At 35.0% G+C, this 14,504-nt stretch overlaps 1 protein-coding gene across 1 annotated transcript; it reads right to left on the reverse strand.

Annotated features, from left to right (window-relative positions):
• Positions 1 to 7: 7 nt before the first annotated feature.
• On the reverse strand, positions 8 to 2,289 carry LOC137738230 (auxin-responsive protein IAA13-like). Its single transcript, XM_068477861.1, has 5 exons — positions 1,740 to 2,289; positions 1,015 to 1,313; positions 719 to 836; positions 485 to 546; positions 8 to 361 (listed from the first exon to the last, which is right to left on the reverse strand). Exons 1-5 carry the CDS (start codon positions 2,129 to 2,131, stop codon positions 312 to 314), a joined length of 921 nt encoding a protein of 306 aa, XP_068333962.1. The 5' UTR covers positions 2,132 to 2,289; the 3' UTR covers positions 8 to 311.
• Positions 2,290 to 14,504: the final 12,215 nt, after the last annotated feature.

Genomic DNA, 14,504 nt, shown 5'->3' on the forward strand with positions numbered 1-14,504 from the left:
GTGCTGATTAACCAAAACAACCGAAATAAATAATTAAAAAATAATAAAACCAGACAAGCTTCTTTTGCAGCAAAACTCAGCACTCTCCTCTCTAGATATGAAGTGAAATGCTCCCATATTTACAGTACGAGAAGGCAGCAGCAGCATGTAGCGGAATATGCAGGCCTGTATGCTAGCACTATGTAACAGCCTGTGGAAGCCGATCTTCGCACTCTTTGTCTCATTGAATTTCTACTTCTTTCTGTTATCAAACTGTAGGTTTCCTTCATTCATCTTACCAGACTTAAAAATAATGCGCAGCAGTGCCTTTTCTAGATAGGTTTGTTTCTTTGTCTCTCGCTACTTTCTTGAAATCTTGGAGCTGCAAATAAGTATGATTAATCGGCCTTAGACAGAGATCTTCATAATCTCATAGGAGTGCAAAACACCGACAATTGAAACTCGGAGGGCAAAATGTAAGCTTGATGGTTTCAAATTTACGTACCAAGACCATTAGCCTCGGATCTCCTCATGATCCGAAGCCTTTTCACTGAGCCGAGGAACATCCTGAAATGCCACAAAAATTGCAAACATACTTATTAATAACAACTCAGGCAATATCAATTATATATGAAGTACATTGCTCCACGTACAATCACAATCCCTACATCTTTATGTTATTAGGTTTTCCATGCTCTTCTTTTTAACAAAACTAATATTAGTGGTAGTAGCAGCATACCCCCAAGGAACATCTCCGACAAGCATCCAATCTCTCTCTTTATCTTCATATGTGAGCACAAATTCGGAGGATCCGTCCAGAAGCTTCGAGGGTTTCTTTGCTTGTTCCGTGTCTCCACCTAACATGAGCACAAAATTATTGTCACACACGGGGAACAAATTGGCCAAGTCAAACGGGCCATGATTGAGTACCAACTATACATCCTAATCGGAACTCATAAGCTTATAAAGTAATTAATTGAGCAACAAATAAGGTCCTCTATCCAATTTTTCCAAAGGCAAAGGAAGACAACTAACCAATAGTTGTAGTGGGGCTGATAAACATTTCCTCGAGTGTTTGAGCCAAAGTCTCATAGCAAGAGTGAGCATTCAAATCCACTTTCCTCCCGATTGGAATTCCATCCATATTCACCTTCACAAATCCGAGATGCCCTTTCTCTTTCACAGTTGTCTTACTACCGACGTTGATCTTCTTCTTCGAAGTGTCCTTTGATTTCTCTCCAACGGCCGTATCATCTTCAGCCCTTGCAGTCTTTGCTTGGTTAACCAAACTGTTCATCCTCGCAGCACTTATAGGTGGCCATCCCACAACCTGACTGCTTTCACAATACAATATACAAAAATAAACGATCCAAAACATGCAGGAATTCCAAAAATACAGAAACAGAGTATTCATATTATTTCTCAGAGTAACAATACATTCAAGTATTCAACATGGTATTAATTAGTATTACAATGTAATGGATATTAAAAACATAAAACAATTAATTTAAAACAATTAAACTTTTTTTTGAATTATCAAAGATTCAAAACATATATCAGACTAAAGACAATTAATCATTTAAATAAAAAGAAACCGAAAATACTTGAACAATTATTTAATCTTTTCTTAAGGGGGCATAACATAAACCACTACTTGGGGTTTTCTAAACTTTACTGTTTTCCTGGACCGGACACAAACCGTGCATAATTGAATTTCTCACTTTCCATCAGTTTTCTCAACTTTGTGAAAATTCTCTCACCTTACAGCAGTGGGAGAGCCACCCTCTTGAGGAGCAGAGTCAGCAGCTCTCTTAGTCCCAGAAACAGCAACAGCAGCAGAAGCATTGGGTCTGTGAGAGAACCTAGAAGCAGCTGAAGAGGCGCCGTGAGAGACCACCATGGAAGTAAAGTCCTTGGCAGTCAAGATTCTACCACGCTCACCCCATGCACATGGGTTGCTGAGCTTCCCTCCGCCACCAAGGCTGAGGCCCAGCTCAAGCTCTGCCTCAGCAGGGTAAGAGGTTGCCTCAGAGGACATCCCCACATAGTCTTGCTCCACCGCCACCACCTCCGCTTTTGACATTGTAGACTCGTTTGATGAGACCCCAGAAGACCCACCTCCACCACCAAGTAACCCAAGTGTGGCTTCCATCAAGCTGATCAAGAGAGAGAGGGTTGAAGAAATTGTGGGTTTCAGAGAGAGAGAGGATGTGGGATTTTGTTTGTTTGTTTGTTATGACTTATGAGCGTCAAATAGAATAGAACGGACCACAAGCGAGGGAGGACTGAGGAGGAGCAGGGGAAGGCAAAAGCAGAGGAAAGGGGAAGGTGGGGGAGCAGGAGGGTGGGAAGGGGTAGGCCGTGGAGAGAGTGATGATGATGGGGCCCATGTGTCTGCTGGTGCGCCTTGCACTATCACCAGTCACCACCCACCCTCATTTTTTAATAGACATGATTCGTATCTTTCAAGGATCTGTTTCTCTGTGTTGGGTCTTGCTGTTGTTACTAAAACAAACAAAATTGGTTATTAGGCTAGGAAAGGATACTCTTCGGATTCCTTCCACTTAACCCTCGTGATTCACAAATCTGAATCTTTAAAATTTGATTGAACGATTAAAGTTATTATAACTTTTAATAGGATTTTATGTTTATAACCATTAATCGAATTTCAAAGATCCGAATTTATGGGTTATGAGGCTTAGGTAGAAGGGATACCGAGAGGATCCCTTTCCATGAGGCCAATTGATTATGACCATTTTTTTTTCTTTTTTTCATTTGTGTTTGAAAGAATTTTGTGTGCACTGAAATCATTGTGACAAACGATATTATTTACATTAAGAAAAAGTAAAGGGAATTTAGCCTCACAATAAGATAGTAATAATATGGTTCAAATTCGCATTTGACGATAATCAAACTTAAGACATCTCACTTACAAGTAAATCATTAGCCTGTAGTAATGAGTGACGAGACTTAATGTATTAATATATGCTATAAATTTGATAGAGTACAAAGTTAATATATCTTACTTTTATAATATTTTAAGAAAAATAGGTTTTTTTTTGGGGTGTGCTATCCACACATCCTTTGTTAATTTCTGTCCGTTGATCTTTTTCAATTCATCCGATACGACGGCCGAAAATTAGAAGGGTGTGTGAGAAGTAAAAAAGAGTATGTGGATATCACATCCTTTTTTTTTTAAATTAAAATGATCGTTAAAATTGACATAACTCTTCACTTTGGTACCTGACAATTAAAATCGATAGAAGTGGTCTATAAATTTGTCTAGTGTAAAATAATTTGGTTCTTCTGTGAAAAATATGTCAATATTTTTGCGATAGAGTGGGGTTGAGATGGAGAATCAAAAATATAAAATTTTATGTTGGGTTCTTTGTGTTTCTCTAATGACATAGATTATGTTTTGCTTTCATGCTCATTTGTGTGGCATGATAAGGTTTAGAAGAAAAAAAATGAATTAATGAAGATAATTAAAACAAGTGTGGTGGTATAATATGATGAAAAGGATGGAAATGATACAAGTTGCTAGCAAGTATGATGGTATTTTCAACTTTTTGGTCTTGGTATGATGGTTAATGATAATATTAAACTTTGGCTTGTCGGACCTTTTAGCTTGGACAATGAGGAAAAAAGGGATTTTAGTTGTGTATACAGAAAAATTATGCTGGTAATAGTGCTAGTTCTTGGGATGTCAGATTTGCTTTTTTTTTTTTTTTTTTTTTTTGGGTGTAAAATTTGATTTTCTTAATTAAGTATTTTTATTAGCAACATAGCCCTCTCCCACCAGTTTTCTTTGTTTTTTTTATATTTAATTTCAACCAAATAATGTTTGCGTTTTGATCAACTGGAAATTCTTTACATAATAGTATTACAATTGAACAAAGGACTCACGCAAAAGTTATGTCAATAGTAAAAATCAAATTCATCGTAAATATAATAATATTTATGTTTATGTAAGTCGAACATGATACTTAAGTAAATGCTTTCTAACTAGCTTTTTATGTGGTGATATTTATCTCTCAATGTTATAGAATGTCTCAAGTTTGACTTTCCATTTTCTAGCTGATGGACAATTATAATCTTTTTTTTTATTTTTTTTCATCTCATTGTGGTTTTTGTTTTGTCTGAACACAAAACCTCAAATGTAAAGAAAAACGCTTATAATGAATTGAGACACAAATCCGTTTGTTGTTTCAATGATTGTTATGAGTAAATGTCACATTTCTTTGTAGGTTTTACTTTATAAATCTAGAGGAACACTTATAAGTGCAGTGAGAGGGACTGTTTAGATAATGGGCAAACAAACATAATCTGTGGTTACCAAATACCACAATGGAAGACCATCACAAATTCACCATTAATTTGATCTTAGGTGTCTCTTAGCTTTGCTTTAATTAATAGTATTAGTTAAAGCATTCGGGTTAAAGTCTAAAGGATGAGTCTTTTTACAAGAAAAAGAATTATTCTGTTCTTATTTATCTATGCACCCTTTATATGTATGTTTCTCCTTGGGTGCTGTCTACTATTGGTAAGACAAAGGGCACAAAACCTTGTTTTAGAAAGTTGGGACCTAAAGAGAGATGCACTGGCAGTGGATTAGTGGGCCTTTCAGTAAAGCTGAGAAAATAACAAATTAATTATTAATAAAACCAAATTATTTAGTTATTTACAATTCAAAATTATGGAATTAGGATCCACTTCTCAAGAATTTGTTGGGGTAGAGATAGTCTATTCAATTGATTTGTTTATGAAAGTAAGGTACAAAGAAATAAGTCAATGTTGCAGAAGTTTACCCTATGCCTTCATTTTGACAATGAGACAATGACAATGAAGTAAACATTTTTTTAAGAGGAAAAATCTTGGATGTAACCTGTTGTTTTATTTATGTCTCTATTTTATATGATGTGAAAATCAGTTACACAGTACGATCTGTATTTCCTAACGATTCTTACAATTAGTTTGGTATCGGTGTGTTTTAAAGAAATTGTTTTTGTTATGTTATAAGAATAAGCAGTTATGAAATAAAGTAATAAAATGTTTGATAAATTATAGTTATAAAAGTGTCTTTAGTAAAAAAGAAAACAATGTTATAATGATTGGTAAATTTTTATGTAAAACAACTGTAACTATGTTAAATAACCAAAATGAACATAGAATGGATGTGGGTATTAATTTAAAGGAAAACTAATAAAAATTACTTGAAAACTTTAAATTTGAACGACAAGGACAAAAAAAAAAAGGTAAAGTGAATAGTGAATAGTACTATGATTGATTTTTTAGTGTAAAAATGTGGTTTTTCATTAAAGTTTACCCAGTTTCCGACGAGTTTTCCAGTTTTCCTACGGACCAGTCACATTTCAGGCTATTTTCCTATCATCTCCAACAATCATTGGCCTTCCAAATAGGTATAATCTTATTCTACACTTTCCCATCTTCATTTTGATATATTATGAGTCAAATTTGGTTAAAAAACGTGAGTTACGAAGTTTTGAAAATTGCCCAAACTTTAGGTCAAGAGCTCCGGGATACTTAACGGAGTGATCAAAATAATGGATGGTGAACAATTTTAGGACCATTTCTATTGATTTTCAATATCTAAGACCAAAATGATTTATTATGCTAATCTCATGAACTGTTTTGGCTAAAAAGCCTAGATATAATTCCTAACTTGTAGGCTATTGAGCTGGGCCTAGAGTATTATAACCTCTGTATAAACCTTCGGCCCCAGCAAAAGCCTAGATACACGATATATTACTTCCTGCTGAGTAGTTGTATAGGAGTTCTGCAGAAAATTCATTGGTGTTCATCAACTCCTTCTGTTTGCATCGATTTCAATGGATGCCCCCAACTTCTGCATCATGTTAATTAGTCTTCATTCATGTGTATTTTAGTTTTAGTTATTCAACCATGTAAGGTTCACATCATTGTGTTTGAAGACCAAGTAGCTAGCAGAAAAATTAAAGACCCAAGTTCTTTGTGATTTTCCAACCCCTATTTTAATCTTGCCAAATAGATGTTACTTGCATTGCGGTTTAATAATATTTATCTCTACTTACAAATGAAAATTTTAAGTCATACTCACTTAGATAACGAGTTTGATATCCATTTATTACGAATGGCTCATTGTGTAATTTAGTCCGACAACTTAATTTGAACCATATGCTTTCAAATCTCACTTAACCTTAACGCTACGTTTGGTACGAGGGAAGAGAGTGGGGGAAACGAAAAAGTGTTGTATTTTCCATGGTTGGTAAGTCTAAGCTTGAAAAATAATTTTTTGAGTCGTCAAAAAATGAGAAGAAAATGATTTTTCATCGTTAATAAATATGGAAAGGAAATTTTGCATTTCGCTTCGTCTGAAAAAAGATACGCAGCCCAACCCCGGAGACCATAGCTGCTACTTTGACGGCAATACCATGTTCAAGTAGTAGAGGAGAGGCGAGAAGTTGTGGGCGATAAGGGGAGAAATAATTTTTATAAAAAAACATGCGTACAAAAATAGAGGAAAAGAAGTCGGATTAATGTCCAAAGGTTAAAAAACTGTGGGACAAGTCGACAAAGTGGGAGCCATGTCACGTGCCTCTACTACTGAACTGCATTCAACTTAGCGTCACGTAAGCCGACAGAGTACGCGGCTGACCGGGGGACCTGTGGAACCACTAGACAATAACACCCCAGCTCCTTTAGTTTTTTTTTGCAATTTTAGTCCGAGACAGCTATACACTTTCTGCAAGTCGCTTACTTTACCCCACGCGCTACAGCGTCTATTCTTATAGCTATCATACATCTCATCAGGTTAATAGTTTTTGCGACCCGAGCATTTTTACTCACTATTATAATTATCATGCACTTTATTATTTGACATGTGTCATTTCGTTTATTTCTAGTTAACTTTTACATTAAATGTTACTTTCTTAATTTTGAAAATAATTAACCATGGTTACGTGAAATAACATATGCCAGATGATTAGATACATATGCCAGATGATTAGATGTATGATGAGCATATACCAAAGTTGAGGATGGTGAGCAAAAATACTTCATTTTATGATTGAATTCACGAAATGGAGTAATGTGGGATGAAGGAAGAGTTCAGGTGATAAAATGAAACAAAATATATTGCAAGGATTAAAATGAGATTTTGTAAAGAGTACAAGTATCATCACTAAAAAAAAGCCAAAATTTTGGTATGGTTTGGTGTGTACCATACCCTATGTCAAAATTTTGATATGCGGTCAAAGATTCATTAGACATGGCAAAGAAGCAACGTAGTCTGCCCTAAGATAATCGGGCTTTTATGCCATTAAGGGACCATGGGCCCTCCGGGTTGTTCATGGTACGGGTCATGAGCGATCCAAGCCTACCATGACATATATTATGGGTTCTTTGAACCACCTATCATATGTCATGTCATTGGGCCACACCTGGTCCAATGGCATCAGGGTACCAACTCTCCAGAGTCTCCCCTTGGGTGTCCAGCGCGACTACGCTCTTACCAACAGGGACCTTCAAAATTGCTAGCTGACATGACTGTGAAGACTGACCTACAATCTCCTTTTCAACCTGCCTGTTAAGGTTTTTCCCTATAAATAGCTATGTCAAACAGAATAAATTGTAATTGCCACTTACTACTTAGAACACTCTCAAGTTCTCTATTCTCTCTACTACTTTTCTGAATTAGGTATTGGAGGCCCTTTGACGAACAACCTTCTCCTTTTTGAGGGTGTTCGTCAACTAGGCTAACAGTGCTTGTTCTCTTGTAGATGGAATTTTGTCTAATCAGCCGTGTACAAATTTCCATCCACAAACTTTGAATGAATTAACTAATAAATTGATTACTGACTCAATGTGATGAGGCGTTTATATATGTAAAAGTGACTCTTCAAAATAGTGGTGTTTTTCTTTGAAGAGTCAACAGTTGTATCTTTTAAATTTAAGGGCAAAAGTTGCACCCTTTCCCTTGTTCTTGAATAGTCATAGCTCATCAAATATAATTTCCCTTCAAATAAAATAATTTATTATATTTTAAATTAAAAATTTCAACATAGATATGGGAAGTATAAGGGAGATAAGATCGATGAAGAAGGGTAGTGGGAAGGAGAGGAAGAAATAAAGAAGTATGAATTGAAAGTAAAAACAACTTAAATTAGTTTTTAAGCTTTTAATTTTCAGTTTGTGTACCTTTTCTTACATACTTTATCTAACATACAATCATTTCTTTTGCAAATATCCTTTCCCTGTATTTCAAGTACAAAAAACTAAAAATTAAAAACGAAATAGTTATCAAACAAACCTTAAATATTTCAATTTCAAGATACATGTAAAACATATTTTAAGCGAATCTCACTATTGTATATTTACCTATTTCCATTTAGTGGTGGTAATGAGAATGTACAACATACCAAATATCTAGTAGTTAATTAGCCATCAAGATCAACATAGTTGAGACAAATATTCAAATACCATTTCTTGTATAGTATGGTTGTTGTTTCAAATTGAATGTATGATTACTGTTCTAAAAATCAGCATACGTGGTGTCTATGTGCTAGATGGTTGGTTGCAACTGAGATTTAGGCCAAAATGTTCATTAAAATAAGATGGGAATTAATATGCCACCTAAGCGCTATATAGGCGGTGATTCATTGCTTTTTGAATTTATTATAATTAACTAATTCATCGAAAGAGTTCTCTGAGTAACCTACCAAAAAGAAATCATACGACATCTCTTGCTGCATCGCTTCTCTTCTCTATGTCTCTTTGAAGCATGTACAATGATGCTCTCTCTGTGCCGTCTCCTGAAATTGCCGTGTCGCCATGCCACTGTCTTGCTCTTTGCATGTGCCTCGACAATGAAAATTTTAAAGAAAGAGAGATGTGCAATTGTGATTTGCAAACTGCAGTTGTAAAGAAAATAATTGGTGGCGGCTTATGTTTTTTGTAGGGTATTTTGGATTTTTTAGTCATGTGTCATACCTCAAAATGGTGAAGCATTCAAAATACTGTAAATTTCCCATCAAGAATTTCAAAAATTACAATTAAATTAAAAGGAGTTAAAGTAATTTAGCACATTTTAATTTTGAATGAATTTAAAATTTAAAACTTTAGAAAACAAAAAACCTACACCATTGTGGGTGGTTGATGTTGACTTCCAATTTATATTCGAATAAATGTTTTAATAAAACATATATAAATTAAAACACTTAAATTTCATTTAAAAAAAAAAAAAAAAAAAAACACTTATGCGTGTGACAATTAGTCTTTTCTTTTAAAACCAGCCCCATTTTTATCTTAATGACAAACCAAGTACCAAAAATGGCTTAAAGTTAAACATATGGGCTCTAGAATTTTACTCATATACTTAAACTTCATAGTATACACTTATATATAATAATTACTATTATAATTAAAATAAAAATTCCACCTAGGTTCTTTCTAGGCCTTTAGGGGCAAGACCCGTGTCTGACCTGTCGCCTGAGTAACACCTAACATCTTTTAAAATCTTGTGCATGACAACAATAATTTACCTATTTAGTAAAACAAATCTAGGTATGTTGACCCTAAAAATAACAAGACCTACGTGGCGTGCATGCTGATTAATTGTTAAGGTAACTATGTACTTCTTGCAAATGCGGGCATGCCAACTCGAGACCACCCTCGATCGAGCAAGTAGAATAGATGTCGTGGTGGTGGTGTCAAATGTGCTGCTCACTTTTGCACCTGAACAACTACCACTGAGAAAGGTACACCTCTCGGCCTAGGGCTTTAGAAACTAAGGACAATGTTGCTTAATACACTGCGAAGTTTATGATCTTTTGCACCAAGTTCGGCAGCTTCAATTATATTCATGACAATCTAAATGCCCCGAATTAGTATTGTATCGGTAAAGATAAGCAAAGGAGATGAATGACTTTATGGTGAAAGTGGTTTAGCCGTCTAAATGCCGAATTATGAAGTGCATCTGGGAGTAGCCAATCATAGAACACCTCAATTCAATAGGGAGCTAATGAAGTGACCTCTTTAAGTGAAAGAATTGAAAAGTCTTTGCCAATCGAGACTTGGATAGATAACCAACCAACCAGAAGCAATGACGTTTTGCTCATAATCGTCTGATTATACAGCTCCAGTGCTGTTAATTTAACGAGGTAGAGTCTTGATAGGGCTATGCCTACTCGACACTCACCTGGATATCCTCTGACCTTATCTTATTAATCCCATTTTTAGCCGAAACTCAATCTCTATTTAGTCCCGTCTTCTTCAACTTGAAGTAGGACTTTGAACCTAATCTCTTTATTCACTTGGTTCATTCTTCCCTGACCAAACATAGGTTCTTATCCTTAGAATAATTCAAATCTTATACAAACCCATCCTGATCTTTAACAATCATTACTCAACTAGGACTCGACTGAGCCATGCCTGAGCATGACCATTCAATAATTCTACTTTCATTTTGGACTCGATTTAATTCACTTTTATAGGTTGAGGGCCAACTGGCCTGAGAAATTAACCTTGGGCTTAAAGTCAAGGCTTTCTAATTCAACATATCATTTTCTCAACCAAAAACCTGTATTTCAAACCCAAACAGATACATAATTTGAAGGAAGAAAAAAAAAACAAATCAACAGTTTGGACTTGAGCAAAATATGTATCAAACCTTTAATCCTTCAAGCCTTACTCCAACAAAACCGTCTAAAAAAGAATATGATTTTTTTTTTTTTGTTACAAGGACGCAAAGCAAAAAAGAAAAGAAACTAGAAAATAATCTGATGCAAGTCAGTTCGCTAGTGCATTTATTGAATCATTAGGATAAAATGAATGACTATAACAAATTAGAAGAACTTAACAACAGCCATTAGTAGCTCCTAATAATAGTTAGGGCGTTTTGGACATTTTTTGTGGATTACTTTCTTTATGTAATTTTTAGTTTTTTGTCATTTTAAGTTTATTGCCTTTCTAATTTATGAATGTATGTTACAAAATGGTTATAAAAACCATTTCTTTCTGTAAGATGAAGGAGTTGGACGTTTTTGTTGGTGAATGAAATATTCAGAGAGATTTCTATCTCATATTTGTGTCTTTCTCTTGTTTAAGAGTCTATTGCTTTGTTCTTTCTAGTGTCTACGTTATAGGCTGGTACTAGAACCAAAGTTTATATGGTTTTCAGGCCTCTCATCACACTAGGAGATAGTGCACCCTACCTATCAATCCTATCTATCATTTTATTTTGTTTCTATCCGCTGCACCCTGCATCAGTTAGTATAAGAGCGTAAACTCAATCCAAGGGTAACCCTATATTCAGCATGTCATAGATGCCATTAGATGAAGATCTAAATCTGGACCTTCCTCCAATATTTGATCATTGCTTGGATAGTTCATATCCAACATGTTGTGAAAATTCTTCAGGTGATTGTCTCTTAAATCTTGATCTTCCTTCGGAGTTTGATCATTCTCCATATGGTACTTATCACATTTGATGTCAAAGTTCTTGTGTGGTTTAACGAAATGTTGATATGGAATCTTGTCTGATTATTAAAAATGCTGATTACAAAGAATTTTTGTTTCATGATTTCATTGGAAACTTCTGGATATGTTGATTTAATTGGGGTCGATGTCTTCTACTTGAGAATTTTCAAAGTTTTGGTTGATAATATAAATCAAATGAAGAAGGAGAATGTCAAGGTTGCGAGGTATGCTATTAAGGGTGCTTTTCACACTTCAGCAGTCAATATTAAATGCTCCAACTATCTATTTGTTTGGACCCGCAAAGTTCAATTTTATCGCTCCAAATCAGATGATGATTCGAATTCGAGGACGAATTCTCTCCAACCTAGCGAGAATGATGCATGCTAAGGACTAAAGGCGTTATTACATAAAATTACTGGCAGTTGGGATTTAAGTTTTATAATATAATACATGCATTTTTGGAGTTATAATGCATGTATTTTGCTTTAAATTTATGGCTAATGAAATTCCTAGGTTAATGACATTTTATGAAATCATTTAGTTTTTTAGGAGTTATATTGTAAGCCTTTTTTTTTTTTTTTATGTATTTCCATATTTTTCACTTTAAGTTGTAAGCCTATAAATACTTCTATTTGTAAAGAAGAAGGGGAGAAGTTGTTTGAATTATCATATTGATATTTGAGTTGTAAACTCGTTTTTATGTGCTTTTCTCTTGTTTAAGAGTTTGCATCTTCGTTCTTTCTAGTGTCTACATTGTAGGCTGGTACTAGATCCAAAGTTCTTAGAGTTTTCAGGTCTCTCCTCGCACTAGGAGATAGTGGACCCTATCTATCTATCTTACCTATCCATCCTTTTTATCCTAATTTTCTGTTCTCATTTCATTTTATTCGTTTCTATCCGCTGCACCCTGCATCAGTTGGTTATCAAAGCCCTAATTGATTCTTTGGTTATTATGTTGTTGTTGTTAGGTTTTTATGAAATCGATAATTCAGTCTATTGGAGTTCTCTACCAATTTATGATGAGTATGATGAAGATTACATGCTTGTGAATAAAGTAGCTAATGAAATTCAATTTACTCTGCAAATCGAAGCTCATTGTGTTGTCGATTGGGATTCTGCTCTGATTCTGCATGAATGCAATGGTGATGAAGATTTGGGTTCAATGGTTGAGGTACTTGCGGTAAAATCTATTCTACATTTCTATAACTTTTATGATTATGTTTGGGAATCGTTCATTGCTTGTCACGCTACAAAATTTTACTTGGAGAAAAGAAATTTTTCACATTGTTTGAATTATGTCTATACTTTTCAAAGTCTAAAATATCAAGATGTTTGCTGGAAATTGTATGTGCACTCAAATGCAATTTAAGTCATCAAGAAAAGTTTAAATTCCAAATGGAACATGACAAAGTGGAGAAGAATGAAATTATTTTGAATTTTGTACTATTTGGATATGTTGATGCATGCTGAATTTGTGGTTCTTAATTGCCTATTGTGGCAAGTACTTGTTGGGTATCTGAAAGACAGAGGAAGACCAAACAGAACTCGGGGACAAGTTTATTCGAGAAGAACAAATTATGTGTTCCATGAAGTGTTTCTTTTTAAAGGGAATCGACCTTCTATACCTGAGTTTAGTTTGAGGCTGCAGATCATAAAAGAGTTACATAGCGATGACCCCGTTGGAAGGGACAAAACCTTTACACTAGTGTTTTATTTTATTTTATTTTTTTCTCATTTATGGCCTGCCATGTGCAAAAAGGTATATTGTTTTGTGGAACAATGTCGAATCTGTCAAGTTTCTAAGGGCAAGGCAACAAATGCTGCTCTGTACATGCCATTACCCATTCAATCACAACCATAGGTGTACATGAGCATGGATTTTGTTTTGGGTTTGCCTCGTACTCAACATGGTATAGACTCAATTTTTGTTGTGGGGGATCAATTTTCCAAAATGGCTTACCTTATTGCCTGCAAGAAGACAACGGATGCTTCAGAAGTTGCTAAGCTATTCTTTTGCGGAGTCTACTGACTTCTTGGATTACCAAGTTCAATTGTTTCAATTGTGACACCAAGTTACCAAGCCATATTTGATGTGTTCAATGTGAAACACCTCATTCCATACAAAGGAGACATCGACGGTACTGGAAATGCAAATTTGAGGGCGAATTTTCTCCAAATCGAAGAGGATGATGCAGGCCAGTTCGCTAGTGCATTTATTGAATCATTGGGATAAAATGAATGACTATAACAAATTAGAAGAACTTAATAACAGCCATTAGTAGCTCCCAATAATAACCAAGGTGTTTTGGACGTTTTTTGGCTAATTGGATTACTTTCTTTATGTAATTTTCAGTTTTTTGTCATTTTAAGTTTATTGCCCTTCTAATTTTTGAATGTATGTTACAAAATGGTTATAAAAACCATTTCTTTTTGTAAGATAAAGGAGTTGGACATTTTTTGTTGGTGAATGAAATATTTAGAGAGATTTTTATCTCATATTTGTGTCTTTCTCTTGTTTAAGAGTCTGCTGCTTTGTTCTTTCTAGTGTCTACATTGTAGGCTGGTATTAGAACCAAAGTTTATAGGGTTTTCAAGCCTCTTCTCGCACTAGGAGATAGTGAACCCTACCTATCAATCATATCTATCATTCTGTTTTGTTTTTATCCGCTGCGCCTTGCATCATAATGGAATTGGATCATCTCCGAGGCAAACCCTCAGGATCCTCCTGACCCACTAACACGAGCCATTGGATTTCGATGCAACGGCTACAAATAGCAGGCCCCTCTAAAGTTATAATAATTGTAATCGTTGGATCAAAATCCAACGGCCCATGTTATTTGGTAAGGAGGATCTCAAAGATTTGCCTCGGAGATGATCCAATTCCCATCATAATCATTCTAAGTCGAACCATGCCGATCGACCTTATCGTCGTAAAGAAGATACAGCAAACTCGCAGGTGGCACATTGCAAAATATGCAAATCTAGATTCCATACACCAAAAAAGAATTATATTTTATGCATAAATAAATTCATTAGCACACCACATTTTT

This window comes from Pyrus communis, chromosome 6, assembly GCF_963583255.1.
Source record: "Pyrus communis chromosome 6, drPyrComm1.1, whole genome shotgun sequence".
Classification (NCBI taxonomy): Eukaryota; Viridiplantae; Streptophyta; class Magnoliopsida; order Rosales; family Rosaceae; genus Pyrus; species Pyrus communis.